General features: G+C 33.1%; 2 protein-coding genes across 2 annotated transcripts; one reads left to right on the forward strand and one right to left on the reverse strand.

Annotated features, from left to right (window-relative positions):
• Positions 1-819: 819 nt before the first annotated feature.
• LOC105629279 (polyubiquitin) lies at positions 820-3,187 on the reverse strand. The gene is made up of 2 exons (XM_089715323.1): positions 3,030-3,187; positions 820-2,438 (listed from the first exon to the last, which is right to left on the reverse strand). The coding sequence occupies exon 2, from the start codon at positions 2,436-2,438 to the stop codon at positions 1,065-1,067; it is 1,374 nt and encodes a 457-aa protein (XP_089571449.1). The 5' UTR covers positions 3,030-3,187; the 3' UTR covers positions 820-1,064.
• A 4,228-nt stretch (positions 3,188-7,415) lies between these two features.
• On the forward strand, positions 7,416-15,594 carry LOC105629278 (uncharacterized). Its single transcript, XM_037635607.2, is given in 12 exon segments — positions 7,416-7,998; positions 8,733-8,827; positions 9,327-9,384; positions 9,564-9,758; positions 10,756-10,832; positions 12,470-12,552; positions 13,170-13,221; positions 13,469-13,537; positions 14,101-14,187; positions 14,287-14,348; positions 15,091-15,244; positions 15,246-15,594. Coding segments are annotated over 12 exon segments (1,128 nt in total). The 5' UTR covers positions 7,416-7,880; the 3' UTR covers positions 15,324-15,594.
• Positions 15,595-16,061: the final 467 nt, after the last annotated feature.

A 16,061-nucleotide genomic window follows, 5' to 3' on the forward strand; every position in this document is an offset into this window, starting at 1 on the left:
ACCAGTCCATTGAAAATGAAAATAAAACAGGTCAAATAACATCAAGCGTTGTGGATACATGATTCGTACTTCATCCGCAAGTCACAGGTTTGAAATCCAAGCTAGGACTAGAGACAATTTGTTAAAATCCCTACTTTTAGATCCTCAGTAGAACATTGCAATACTAGAACCTAAATGGGTGCTAAATCCTGCTTTTCAGGTTTGTTATGATTCTTTGCAGAAGCTAAATTAGAGCTATTCAGAAGCTCTTCCAACTTTTTTAAATGGGGACGTGCAGTTTTGCCATCTGCATCATCAAATAGGGCACAAAAATATCTAAAACTACGAAACACACAACAGCTTGTCAAAAAATATCTAAAACGTACGAAACATACTTCGATTTTATTTGCACTTTGCACCTAAAAATCAAACGTTCATTTAAATGATTCTTGAGCTTGTCAAGTGGAGCAAGCTAAAGTTCAAACTCTGTAATATTGCACATTTCATGTATTAATATATCCAATTCATAACCAAACAAACAATCTCACAACCCAGGAAAGCTGTGGGGATCAGATCGCAACAATCCAAGTTTTCAATCCACCAAAGTAAACAAGCATGGATCTTAATGTCACGCCATCCCTCATCAAAGAGAAAAGAGGTCACATTTAGTCACCATTATGTAAGAATTTTTTGAATCAGTTCACAGCAGTCCAACATCTAAACCACGAAACACACGACAGCTTAACTCCAATAGCAAGGAACAAAAGTACTCAACAGATCCCAGTATCCATATATAGCACAAGCGGAAGGACAGTAACAATCTAAAGAAAACAAGAAAAAGAAACACAATAAAACGCAAGATGTTATAAAATAGTAGAATTCAACTTGATAGCAAGACAAACTTACTAAAACAAAAGTCTGAAATTTAAAAGCAACAATGGCCAGGGAACACATAACAGGCCATTTCAAAAAGAGTTCAACTTATTCAAATCCATTTAACAATGCCCACAACCATACAACAGTGTGACCCATGAAAAACAGTCTGCAAGACCCATAGTTTAAAAGTGAAACGCGTTAGCACAACATTAGAAGCCTCCACGGAGACGGAGGACAAGATGCAGAGTGGACTCCTTCTGGATGTTGTAATCTGCCAAAGTTCGGCCATCTTCCAGCTGCTTCCCTGCAAAGATGAGCCTCTGCTGGTCCGGGGGAATTCCCTCCTTGTCCTGGATCTTAGCCTTCACATTGTCAATGGTATCAGAGCTCTCCACCTCCAGGGTGATGGTCTTCCCTGTCAAAGTCTTCACAAAAATCTGCATACCGCCTCTGAGACGAAGCACCAAGTGGAGAGTGGACTCCTTCTGGATGTTGTAGTCGGCAAGGGTGCGGCCATCCTCAAGCTGCTTCCCTGCAAAGATGAGCCTCTGCTGGTCCGGGGGAATGCCCTCCTTGTCCTGGATCTTAGCCTTCACATTGTCTATTGTGTCAGAGCTCTCTACCTCCAGGGTGATGGTCTTCCCTGTCAAAGTCTTCACAAAGATCTGCATACCACCTCTGAGACGAAGCACCAAGTGGAGGGTGGACTCCTTCTGGATGTTGTAGTCGGCAAGGGTGCGGCCATCCTCAAGCTGCTTCCCTGCAAAGATGAGCCTCTGCTGGTCCGGGGGAATGCCCTCCTTGTCCTGGATCTTGGCCTTGACATTGTCTATTGTGTCGGAGCTCTCAACTTCCAAGGTGATGGTCTTGCCAGTGAGGGTCTTCACAAAGATCTGCATACCACCTCTGAGACGAAGCACCAAATGGAGGGTGGATTCCTTCTGGATGTTGTAGTCGGCAAGGGTGCGGCCATCCTCGAGCTGTTTGCCTGCAAAGATGAGCCTCTGCTGGTCCGGGGGAATGCCCTCCTTGTCCTGGATCTTGGCCTTGACATTGTCTATTGTATCGGAGCTCTCAACTTCCAAGGTGATGGTCTTCCCGGTGAGGGTCTTCACAAAGATCTGCATGCCACCTCTTAGACGTAGCACCAAGTGGAGGGTGGACTCCTTCTGGATGTTGTAGTCGGCAAGGGTACGGCCATCCTCAAGCTGTTTGCCAGCAAAGATAAGCCTCTGCTGATCTGGGGGAATGCCCTCCTTGTCCTGGATCTTAGCTTTTACGTTATCAATGGTGTCTGAGCTCTCCACTTCCAAAGTGATTGTCTTGCCAGTGAGTGTCTTTACAAAGATTTGCATTCCACCTCTAAGACGGAGAACCAAGTGGAGGGTTGACTCCTTTTGAATGTTATAGTCCGCAAGGGTACGGCCATCTTCCAACTGTTTGCCAGCAAAGATCAACCTCTGCTGATCAGGGGGAATCCCTTCCTTGTCCTGAATTTTGGCTTTTACGTTGTCAATAGTGTCTGAGCTTTCCACCTCAAGGGTGATGGTCTTGCCAGTAAGGGTTTTCACAAAGATTTGCATCTATTCACATAACAACCACAGGACAAGATCAGAAACGCTAAACAAGGTTCATAATTTTCATAGCCACCAAATCAATTTCAGTTTAAAACAGCTTACCACCAAAAAATTTCTAAATTTCTACATTTGAGTTGAAAATTTGAACAAATTAAAATCAACATAGATAAGTCATCACAGCTGAATAAATAAAAACATAAGGGAGTATTCAAAACAAATAATATCATATAATTACAATCTACAAAACATAATCTAATCAAAACAATCAGCCTATTTCATTGAATCATTCTTAAATACCTAATCAAGAGCAAAAGAAATAGGTTCATAATTGAAGCCATAACTAAAGGAAAAAAAACCCTAATTTACAAAATTCAAGAAATTACAGGAAATCATGAAAAGGTAAAATCTTTTATCGCAATAACTCAACAAAGAAAACGATCAAGCAACGATTCGGAACAAATTTAACCAAAGAAGATATAAAAACAGATCTTACAAAAAAACGAAGATATAATCGAAAAAAAGGAATCAAAAAATCCAATAATTAAAATAGCAATTATAAAATCAATAAACTAAGAAATTGAAAAGAGAAAAACACACCTTAAGAGAGAGAAAGAATGCTTCTGAGGACTTCTATCGATTGAAGATAATCTGAATTGTGAGGCTTCCAAGGCCGAGCTCCTCTATTTAAATTGGATTTCGCCTGCTGAAATGACGAAAATGCCCAATTCAGCTTAAAATAGCTGTCCGCGGTTCTTAAGCCCGAGAACACACGCGCTCATATCATTGGGTAGATGGAGATATTTTTCTTTTTTCTATCTTTTTGTGCGGTTTCCTAATTAAACAATTAAACATTGAATTTAATAATAATAAATGGAAGACACGCGCGAGAAGAATGAGCGTGAATCTGACTGACATCATCCGTGAGATATGTGATGATAATTGCGAAATTATAGTTTTGCCCTCCTTTCACAACCGACCGGTCCGACCTGGTTAAATGATTTTCGTCCTTGCAAAACAAGCGGCCGAAGTAAAGCATCTCGTTAACAAATGGATTTGTTTAGATGGGTACGGTAGTGTGAGATGGGTTGGATATTTATATGGATACCCACACCCATTTAGCCCAAATAAATCCCTATCGGCCCATCCATTTTACCGCTTACTCAAGTCCAGCAATATCACCACTCCATCATAATTCCTGGCAGGGGTGGCCACGGTTCCGGAACCGAACCGAAAAATTAACGGTTCCGATTATAGTTCCTCAATAGTTTTAAAATCGACGATTCTGACCGATTTTTTGGCCAATTTTTTGACGGTTTCGATCGATTTCAAACCGGTTCTGGCCGGTTTCGGACGGTTCCAATCGATTTCAGATGGAACTAGAACCTTCAGTTCCGACTGAAGCTGGAAACACCGGTTCACGATTCCAAAACAGGTGGAATCAGAACCGAACCGATTTGGACCAGTTTCGGTTCAGACCTGTTCAGATTCCCAACAATTCGGAACTGACGGCTCTGGTTCCGAAAACCGGATTTTGGCCACCTCTAGTTCCTAGGGATATTGTGTTCATAAACCAATCTAAACCAATTCAAAATCACTCAAAACGAATCAAACTGTATTCATAAATTTAACTCAATTAAAAAAAAACTCTTACTCTATCAATTTATAATAATTGAAATGAGATAAAAATATATATCATAAGCCTGGTTAAATAATTAATAAAAAAATATATAAATTCGATTATGGAAAGCACACCGTATACTTAATGAAAATATTAAAAATTAAAAAAAATTAGTCCACATAAAAAATATAAAGAGACACCTCCTACTTTAAAAAAAATGAAGATACTTTTTTTCCCTTCTTGGGGAGAAGAATGAAGATATCTTTTTAGGTGGAAAAAAAAAAAAAAAAAAAAAAAAGCTGAAATCAAAAGATTGTGGTGTGGACAGCAACTCCCCACAATGGACGATGGTAATTCTATCACTAAACGGCGCCACTTTGAACGAGGCAAAAGTGCAACCTGAAAAGAGTTAAAGAAATAATAAAAAAAATATCCCAGTAATTTAGTTCACACAATCTTTCTTTTGGGAGTCAAAGCTCAGAAAATGGAATCTGTCAAATAAAAAGAAAGAAAGAAAGAAAGCCAATAACATATATATTTTACAAAATTATAATGTATTTATTGATATTTAGAAAACAAATTATTCTTTGAAAAAGGAAGTTATTTGGTCATGTTTTAATCTATATTTATAAATAGGAGTGAGCAAATTTTGTGAAAATCGAATTAAATAAAATTATTTTCAATTTTTAGTTGATTATTTAATTTTCAATCTTCTGTAATTTTGATTTTTTACTTTTAAATCATTTATTATAAAATAATTATTTTACGAGTAAAACCGGCGATATTCAAGCTATTTTGGTGCAACTGCAAACACTTATAGTAAAGCAAATGGACCTTTAGGTCCTTCTCTCAAAAAAAAAACAAAGAAAAAAAATTTTTAGTTGCGTTTGTTTTTGAAAACCATTTTTTTAAATAATTCATTTTTTTATTTATTTGAAAAATTAAAATTAATTAAAAATATTTAAATTTTAAAATATTTAAAATTAAAATTTTACTTTTAAAAATTCGTTATCGAATATAATAAAAAATATATAAAAATGATAAATTACAATGAGTGCTAATGAGCAATGATTGTGTTTAGTAAACCATATTGATTAGCGGTGGTTGGCAATATTTTTGAAGAACTTCCATTTTTTTTTTTTTTTTTTAAAAAAAAGGAGGACTGACATCGAGTATTTTTTTCTGTTCAATAGTTGAAATTTTGAAATAGACAAATCACTAATATTCGATTAGCCATTATTAATTAATTAAAGCTTTTAAAACAGTCTTAAAAAAGCTTGAAGCTATTATGAAGTGCTCTCCTTTTTCTCTCTAATTTTCTATCCTTAATTTTAATTTGGGACTACCACCGATGCTTTTTACTATCTTCTCCGATTTCTTTTGCTTTAATAAATTCGTATCTATTTTTTTTATAATATATTTATTTTTGTTTGTTCGTCTGTTATTGTTGGTTTGTCTCCTTATTGAAATTTTTTTTCCCTATTTTTGTGAGGGCAGTCTCTTTTTTTGTGAGGCTTTATTACTAAATAAAATTATAATATTTAATTTTATTTGGTTAGAGATTTTAAATTTTGATTTGTAGATGAGAAATTTCGATCAATAAAGCTTAGTAGTGCATATTTGAAAATATATGTAAATAGTTATTAGTTAGAAGGTTATTTATGTAAAAGTGTAATAACTAGCTTAACTAGTTGTAATAGCTAGGATTCCTTCTGTCTAATTTACTTTTTACATAATAATGAAACTGCAGAGTATTATTTTTCTCCTCTATATCTTTGTTTGTTCAAAATTGTTCCTCTGCTGATGTTATTGATGCACAGTGATAGAAAATTCATAAGTATTTTTTATATGTTACAAATTCTTGAAAAAATAATCCAGTTATAGAAAATCTAGAGGAATTACTATTTTAACATCCATATCAATAGACTAGGTAAAATTTATATCTTTTATCAAGATCAATTTCAACCGGAGAGATATAATATTATATTTTTTAATTTTAATTTTATTATTCAAAAGAAAATGAATTATTTTAATTTATTAAAAGATTAGCGAATCCCATTAGCCACTAAAAATAAAATTCTACATCTAGTTTATACAAGTGTTTATAATTCTTAATATTACTATTAACGAATTATATATTTAAAAAAAAAAAAAAAAAAAAAAAAGCTTGAAGCTTCAACTTTACATATGCAAAGATACAATGCAACAACCCACTTACCTCATACTTACCTCATAAAAGAGACTTTCTGTCCCTTTCTTTTGTTCTTTTTATCTTTTTTTTCCTTTGCCTCTTGGGAAATGGGAATCAAATGGTCAAAAGGATTATCCATTAAGCTTTTGGTCCACTCACATTTGGGTCTTCTCTTACACAAATTCTTTTTATTTTATTACTCAATTATTATAATCATATGTCTTTTGTCCATCCAAAGTCTAAAGTCTTTCAAAAAATAAAAAATATTTTGTCCTTTTTAATTTTTAATCCACTTAAACCCCTCCGTCAACTATTTATTTCAAATTATTATAAATTAAATAACTAATTAAATAATTATTTTTATCGAATAATATTATTATTCTAAGTAGCTAATATTACTTAATATGATCTAAATCTATCAAAAATCTAAGACGAGAAGCGAGAATTAAAAAAAATATATATCATACATGATTAATTAGTTCTAAATTTTGGTGATTGAGGAAAAAATTTCAAATTGAAGTGTTGTTCCTTTTCTTGAATTGTAAAAGATTTTTCATTGTTACGGCTAAAAATTTTTTGAAAAAAAAAATAAGATTTTGTTGTTTTCAAAAGTAACTTGTCTAAAAAATATTTTTCAAATTTTCCGAGGTTTGAAATATCAGAAAAATTAGTCTATTTTATTGATTAAAAAAATTAAACTGTTTTAAGAAAAATGACTTTATATTTTTTTTTAAAAAAATATTTTTGGAATATCGATAAACTTATTACTATCTTATAGATATACATTTATTAATTTACTAATCACTAGTAACCACTGGCTATCACGTGTCACCAACATCATTTTTATACATTTTCCCTCATATTTAGTAATAAAATTTAAAATATAAAATTTATAACTAAATTTTAATACTAATAACTAATTTTTAATATTGTAATCAAACTATAGAAAATGTGTTATTTGGATGCTAAATTAGACAAGTGCCTAAATAAAAACTCAATTAACTTGAAATTAAACAAAAATTATCATCAATTATTCTCACAAATCTTTGAATTTCCTCTCCTAAATTTGTTTATATTGAAAAAAAAAAAAAAAAACTATGATGAGATGGGCCGTACCGAAGTTAACCTCCCAAAGTATTTAATCAAACAATAGACTTCGTTTAGTTCCATTGTATCTGTCAATGAATAGAGAAAGAAGGAAAGAAAAAATAAATAAATAAACAAATGAAAGAAAGCATTTGCCGAAATCGTGAAATTCGCAGACCAAATTCGAGTGGCCAGAGACATTCTCGCAACAGAGAATTGGTGAACTTTTTAGAGTCATATTTTTGTATTTTGGAGTTTCCAATTAGAAAACAAACTCTCCTTTTCACTCCCCATCACTTGTACATTTCACCACCAAGCTTTTGCTTTTGTTCTTTGTTCTTTGTTCTTCAACACTATCACTAACTTCAACTGAGTTTTGGTTGTTTGGGCTAAATTTATTCTCTCTACAACTAAAAAAGCGATATAATCAATGGGTTGTTAGCTTTTTGGTTATTCTTTTGCTGGGTTTGTGACGCTTGTCAAAAAAAAAAATTGCTACCATTTTTTATTAGTTGGTTTTTTTGTGACTGTTTTTAATTGAGAGAAAGGGAGGATGATGAACTTGAAAGAAATTTGGACTAAGAAAACATTGGTGGGTCTTGCTTTAGGGCAGTTTCTATCATTGCTCATCACTTCTACTGGATTTTCATCAAGTGAACTTGCTAAAAGAGGTTATTCTCTTTCTCACATGTATATTTGCTTCTAAGTATCTTGTAATTGGTATGTTGTTCTTCCATTAATTGCTATAATTAAGCTTGGCTAATTAATTGTTGTTAAAATATGTCTCTTGTGTATTTTGATTGCTCAGATTTGGAGGTTTATAATTTTCTGTTTGATTGTTAAACATTTCTCTCGCTCTCTTTTTTTTATTTTTTATTTTTTTAAAAGAAGCCTGTTGATATGATGTATAATTGGTTGCTGTATTACTGTTTCTTGTTGATGAATATATGGAAGAATGCAGAAAATCCTTTCCGATTTAGAGATTTTCAAACAGTTGAAATTCTTAAACATGTTGGTTATTGAATGCTTGGTAATTTTTTAGAATTTTAAGAAATTACTTAAATAATTTAATTTTCTTTATTTATTCTTTTTCTTCTAGATTCTTTGTAGAACGTACTATCTCTTGGTTATTCAACCGTCCTTTTGGAAAGAAGTACTTTTCTGAGCCAAAAGAAAATAAAGGGGAAAAGGGAATGGAAAATGGTTACTGTTCGTGGATTGTTGGAATTTTGTCCCATGAAAGAAGGGATTTAGAATATTAAATTCATACTTAGAACTTAGTTATTTATGTTCTCCATTCTCTCCTCTTTTCTCCTGATTTCTAATTTTCTTTTCATTCTATCAACAAATTGTGTATTGATACTGTGTGGTATCTTGATTATCTTTATTTGGATTTTCAATGCAGGAATTAATGCACCGACTTCTCAGTCTTTGCTCAACTATGTGCTCTTGGCCATTGTTTATGGAAGTATTATGCTTTATCGAAGAAAAGCGCTTAAGGTGGCTCTCTTTGCTTCATAACTTGGTTTTTTTTTATGGTGCATTTGTCCATCATTTTCTTTTCAGCAGTTTGTGTACTTATTGTAGAATTAAATGGGAGACTACCAATTTGTTTTCCAAATTTCAATTATTAGAGCATTTATGCAATTGAATGGTGGTGAATTAGGAAGCAGTTTGCTCATGAGCTGACTGTTCTTAAGTTGTGAGGATTTGGTGAATGAGTGTGAGAAAGCAGGGAGCCAAAGAATTGAGGAAGTTGCTGTTAGTCACTCAAAGGTGAAAAGGAGTACCTCACAAAATAATTTTCAGAGCTCGATAGTCTGCTCTTGAGATGCAAATCAGTCCAAAGTGATAGTTTTTTTTTTTTTTTTTTTTGGGGGGGGGGGGGGGGGGGGGGCGCGGAATAAGCTGGAACTAATCACTTCATGTTCTCTTTAATGGGTTTCTCCTGTTTCTTCTTTGTCCTTTACCTTATTTAATTTTTGGATTTTTTTTGCAGGCAAAATGGTATTATTATGTAATTCTTGCATTGGTAGATGTAGAGGCCAACTTTCTAGGTGAGTGTCTTGTAGTAATAAATCCATCTGCTTATATAGTTCATCTATTTCTTACGCTGCTGTCTTTGGCCTTTAGCCTAACTTTCAAAATAACATAAATATCATTGAAAAGCAGGAAATTTTGATTGTAAAAAATGTTTCCAGTTTTAGGTATTGATTTTTATCTTCATTCTGTGCAGTCGTGAAGGCCTATCAGTACACCTCTCTTACGAGTGTTATGCTGCTGGATTGTTGGTCAATCCCAGCAGTTATGGTTCTCACCTGGCTTTTTTTGCACACAAAGTATAGATACAAGAAGATAGCTGGAGTAGTTGTTTGTGTTGCTGGATTGGTCATGGTTGTTTTTTCTGATGTTCATGCAGGCGACCGATCAGGTAAACTTACATTGTACCATTAAATTCGCTGTGACTTATTCTCAGTTCTTAAAAGGTAACTGTAAATGTTAAAAGGATGTTAGGATTAAACCTTCATTTTTTTTAATTATAAAATACACATTTAATTGTTAAGTAATTGGCAATGATCAAAGGCCTACCCATAGTACCAGAGATCAGGCTTTCAAACCCTAACAACATTTTGGTCAGGAATTCCCCAGAATCTCTAGGCAAACATCCACAGACCACTCACCAACCAAATACCAACAATACTGGCTAATGGCTATCATCTGTTATTGCTGTTCACTATACTTTACCTTTTTTGTATAATTTTATTTTCTATTCCTGTATGCAAAACCAAGTTACAAATGTTTAACTTCATGCCCAAGCTTTTGGTGGAAAATTAAAATTTTCAGTGTATTTCAAATTCCAAATGCCTGAAAATAACTTTAAATTTATTTGAGTGTTACATAACTTACATTGGATTGGTAACTAGTTTGGGATTAAGGCTTAGTAGTAGTAGTTGGTGGTGTTGTTACATGCAATTGATGCAAAGTAATTTTCTCCAAAAAGAAAAAAAAAAAATCACAGGGAGGTCATTTGGCTCAAGAAAAAAAAAAACCTTTTATCTATAAATTTTTGGAACAGAAAGTCATAAGATTTTGAGTCCTTAAGAACTTGGGCAGCTAGGTTGCTATAATTTAAAATGTTGCTATACAAAGCAAACCCTTTCTTTTTTCCTTTAATTTTTTCGTAGTGAACTAGTGTGCCTTCTGTTGTGTTTGAATTTCTAAGGGTTGTCTTCCACTTTTCCAGTTATCTTCCAATTCTTTGAAACTTTTCTGAATTGGAAACTTGAGGCCAATAATCTTAATTAATAGCCTTTATGTAGAATGTAATAATAGTGAATCTAGTGATGTTTTGATATTTAGATATACTATTTTGTATGCATTTAATTTATAATATGAATAACTACTCAGTGAGTTATTTGTTATTGTAGGAGGGAGCAATCCTCGTAAAGGAGATGCTCTTGTGATTGCTGGTGCAACGCTGTATGCTGTCAGTAATGTCAGTGAGGTAAGCTAATATGGATGTGTTCCAAGGTTGCAGACCTTAGTGGAACTTTGGTCTTGGTATATTTGTGCATAACATGTCCCATCTCTTTTTGCAGAAGAATTTTCTCCTTGTTTTACCATCTCTCTAGTGTCTTTCTGCTCCATTCCAATCATTCTTTCTCATGCTTTAGCCTTCCTTCCTCTATTTGCTGTCCTAATCGGGCACTAGCCTGGGTATTGTGTAAAATAATTTATAATAAAGTTGCAAAATCAGTGAATAAATTTAGAATTGATTGTTACTGATCTTAACTAAGTGTATCAGCAGCACCATAAAATAAATAACATCAAAATTTGCAAATTGGAATAGACAATGTATTAATTTCTTTTTCTCATATGGCAACTTATCAAGCTAATGTTTAAATCAATTTTCAAAAAAATACAATCGAAATAGATTTCATTGCTAAACTCTACCATTTTTTCTTCTGGGTTTTGAGTTGATACCCAGTGTTTTATATAAAATATCAGTACTTATATGTCAGATAGATGATATAGCATTCTTCTTAAAAAACAATCCAATAAGATTATGCTTTCATTATGAATGGAAGATTATAGAAAAAAAGCCAATAAAAATATTTGTGAAAATAAAAGGAAAGAAAGGAACTATTTTTATTTTTGTAGTTTATTGAATAAAAGGGTAATATTGTTTATCTCAATACCAAAGAAAGATTATGCTCTGGCTATAACATTTTTTTTGTTCTGGTAATAATACCATCGAAAAGAAAATTCTAAATTTTGAATAGTGATTATAATTTCTGAAGTAATTAGTAGTGAAACTCCAATAAATGCAGTTTAACAGTCAGTATTTAGATTTGCACTAGGCAAAATGAATATATAATAAGATTCATAGATATTTGACCCTGGAAAAACCTTTGAACCTGGTCTTTGATCTGCTCAGTTCAGCAGTCTATCCTTTCTGTGTTCTTCAGACCACAGAGTAAAAAGCACAAAGAAAGGAAAAAACAAGTATCCAGTTAAGAGTAAACAAAAAGAATTGCATCTCTGATCTCATGAATTTGACAAATAATAAGTTCTTGTCATAAAATTTTATTGCATGCACCATCCTTCCTGATGCTGTCTATTTTATCACAGTATAAACAAAATGGTGAACTCTTGGTGTGGAGCATTAGATATAAACTGCTACCATCATGGCCATTAGGCAGCATTAGCAGTTCTTTCAAAATAAACAGAATTCGTGGCACTACTCCTTAAACCATCTGAGAAGACCTTTGATAATCGCAAAGTTTTAATATATAAAATATAAAAAAAGGTTAGACAAAGATAGAAAAAGAATTTTCTATTGGAGTGATCATTATGAGAAAGCTCTAGTTGACTTCAAGTCAACTTATACTTCTTAATTTTTTCACGTATTTTTGCAATATTATTCAGTTGTTGATTTCAAAGTTTCAGTATGAACTTGAAATATTTTCCTTTTCTTTAATAAGTACAATTCCTTGATTTTATCTATCAGTACAGTTGGGAATGCAACCCAATGGTGGCTGAAAGTAGCAGTATGTTTTAGTGGTTTGGAACTTTGATTTATATTGCTGTCTTACAAATGCTATCTGTCTACCGCTTTTGTCCCTTTGAAATGTTGTGCAGGAATTTCTTGTTAAGAATGCAGATAGAGTTGAACTCATGTCGCTGCTCGGCATTTTTGGTGCTATCATTAGTGCTATCCAAATGTATCCTTAACTTCAGAGTGTTCATTTCTTGCAAGGACTGAATCATATAGTTACCAAGTTTCTTGTTTTTCTTTTTCCAAAATGATGTTCTCTTGTTACTATTAGTTAAAATTGATATTTGTTTTCATAAATTGATCATTTTTCTAAAATCTTCATGATATAGTACACTTCTTTTTTCAGAAACAGCTTGGTTTTCTTAAATGCTGTCTCATGCTCTTTGCATATTACACAATAACAACAACCAAGCCTTAATTCCAATCTAGTTGAGATCAGATATGAATCTTTTGTTTCTATTCCATCTATTCATGGCTAATCTTACACTAATGTGAAGAAGTAGTAGGCCTTTTGAGACAAGTTCCCTCCATGTGGTTCTAGATTTATATTTTCCCTTTTTAGCACCCTCCAATATATCGCACTTATGAACCGGAGCACATGAGGGTTTATGTATGACCAAACCATCTTAGGAAACCTTCTCTCATTTCATCTCCAATTTGTGCTACTTGCACCTTTTTCTCTTTGCTTATTGAGAGAGAAAAATGGAAAAGAAAAAAAAAAAAGGAAGAGAAGGTTTTTTTTTTTTTTTTTTTTGTTCTGTTCCCTTAATGACGTCTCCATAGAAGCATTCTTGAGCGCAACGAGCTCAAATCTATTCACTGGTCAGCTGGCGCAGTAAGTTCCATGCCTTTTCTTTCTTTTTCCTTTTTTTTCTTAGTTAAAATTTTAGTGAAATGATTGAGAGGAAAAATCATTGGAGAGAAAACGACTTGAATCAGACACTTATAGAACTTTTCATATGCCTTTTAATTTCAGTACATAGAAAGGTTTGAGACGAGAGATTGCTATTATTAGAGCTAATTTAACACGAGAGTCAGTGTTGCTTATTATTTAAGTTAATTTTTAATATTCTTGTTTTCAGGCTCTTCCATTTGTTGGATTTTCAGTGGCAATGTTCCTGTTTTACTCATTTGTCCCAGTCCTACTTAAGGTATAGATTTGACTACCCAAAGGCTTCTTCCTACTATATTTTTGAGAAGCTGAACCATTGTTGGTATGAAAATCTTGAAATTAATATCTGAGAGAATAAAGGATAATGGTTGATTATGGTCATCATCTTGAACTGAAACTTTCTTTGTGTATATGCATGTACTGTACCTAGCTTATTTTTCAGATTCTTTTTGTTGATAAGGACCTAGAATTTCTTTTTTGTTATGCTTCTTATTGTTTTCAATTTTCACCTTAAATGTTATTAAATATGTCTGTCAAGCTTGCTATCTTTGTCTCTGTGTCTTACCTTTTGGGAATTTATATTTTTCAAGATTATGGATACTTCAGGAGTTAACCCTTCTTTTTTATTTATTTTATTTTTTTAATACATATCTCGTTAAATTCATAGTCGAAATATTTTAGAGAACTTCTGAATTCCAGATTATATTGAGGTATTCAAAAGAGAGCTTTACTCAGACACTGGTTCAACTTGAGAACCTTTTGGATAGTTTAAACAAACAGTATCCACTATTTTATGTGTATCCTGACTTTTATTATTTGCAGATGACTGGGTCAACAATGCTCAACCTGTCTTTGCTAACATCAGACATGTGGTCTGTCTTGATTCGCATCTTTGCTTACCATGAAAAGGTTTGTTAACTAGCTAAATATATTCACATCTCATGTGAGAATTCAAGTACAATTACAAATGCAATCTTCCTTCTTATCTTATGTTGATGCTCTTCGCAGGTTGATTGGAGGTACTATGTTGCATTTGCTGCTGTTGTTATTGGACTCGTCATTTATTCAGGGTACATAATTTTGCAGTTCTCTTTTGTTGGCTCTCATTTTCAATTTGGTACAACCTGAACTATACGTTAAGTGGCAATCAAGTCAGGCCAACTGAATTACGCATAGGGTTGAGCTGGAAGTTTATGTTCAGCTCTGTTAGGCTAGATTGCGGAAAATTTTTGAATGAAATAGTTCAGGGATGGATTGAGCTAATAAAACGTTGACTCTGTTAAGCTCCATAAAATATGTTTGAAGGAGCTGGTAAGATGCTGGGCAGTAACTGTTTCTGCCTTGTTACTGTGCATGGAAAAAAGATGAGAAAATGAGAGGAAGGTTTTGGCAGGGGAAGCAGGAAAGGAAGGGCCGATTATTTACCTTTTTGTGTTGGGAAATTAAAAACCAACAATAGTGGGAGGAGAAATACTTATGTTTTATTTGGGTGGAGGAGAGGGGAAGGGGAAGGGCAATTGTAATTACAAAAATGTACTTCCCCTTTGAGGAGTTGAAACTTTTTGTGCCTGATTTGTGGTGTAATGAATTCCAACACCTTGGAGGACAAAGGGGAACCATTAAACTCCTTCCCCCTTCTCCCAAAAAAAAAATGTTGAACAAGATTGGAAGGGACTTTCTCCCTTGTTCTCTCTCCTTTTTCCTCAATGAAACTCCTAGTCATTCGTGGGTGTGTGAAAAACTATTTATGGACTTACCTTCATATGGTTTTCGTTTCATTCCTTTGTAGTCCAATGATAACTCTATTTACAGGGGTGACAAGGAAGAGGACCAACACCGTGCTGATGTTGCGGATGAAGATGCCGAGCGAAGCAAACATTTCGACGAGGAGGCTGCTTCCGTGAGCCGCAGCCAAGGAATTTTAGCCGGGAGCTCAAAATCTGGGGATAATAATAGCAAGCAAGCCTGCTAGCACCGGCATTCAAGAAAAGCAAGAAAATGAAAACAAGAACTTGGGAAAAGATGCCCAAGGGAAGAAATTATAGTTCAGAATCTGCTTTTACAGATTTGTAAGAGCATACAATTAGCTTCTGCTGTTGCTCCAAAAAGTGTGGATATCAGCTGCCATAGGATAACCATCAACAAAAAAAAAGGAATAAAGCATATCATTTTACAGCATTTAAGATAGTCATTGTCATGTAGTTTTGAATGTTAGGTAAGATTTGGTTAGTTTCACCTAACTAAACACGTTGTCTATTTAGAAAGTGATTGTTTTCTTTATCAGCAATGAGCATATGCTAATACCTTTGAAGTTTAGTGTTTTTTTTTTTTTTTTTTTGGTAGTAGACTAATTATTTAAGTCATTTTTATTAACATAATGATGCCAAGCCCCTAATATGTTGTTTTATTCTTTGTGCCATCAATTAAGAATTTTTTTTTATTATTTTGTACCAACATTAAAAATTACTTTTTTTCCCCTACATATTGCATCAAAAACTGAATTGCAAGACAGTTTCTGATTAAAAAAAAAAAAGAGCAATTCTAGCAAGATTTGCCATACAAAATGTACATCTACTTTTTTACTTTCTTTTAAAAATAAAATATATATTTCTGTACTGAAAGTCTTTCAATAGAATGCCATATGCTTCAGTCCTTAGCCTTATTTGGCTTAAATAAAATTAAAATATGAAATTTTACATGTATACTTTTTTAATCCCTTAATATAAAAAATTGAAACTTCAAATATAATTTATTTGAAAAATTGAAAGGATGCAGCATAATAG

Source organism: Jatropha curcas, chromosome 1 (genome assembly GCF_041381405.1).
Source record: "Jatropha curcas cultivar XTBG-Jc1 chromosome 1, XTBG_Jcur_1.0, whole genome shotgun sequence".
Taxonomy (NCBI): Eukaryota; Viridiplantae; Streptophyta; class Magnoliopsida; order Malpighiales; family Euphorbiaceae; genus Jatropha; species Jatropha curcas.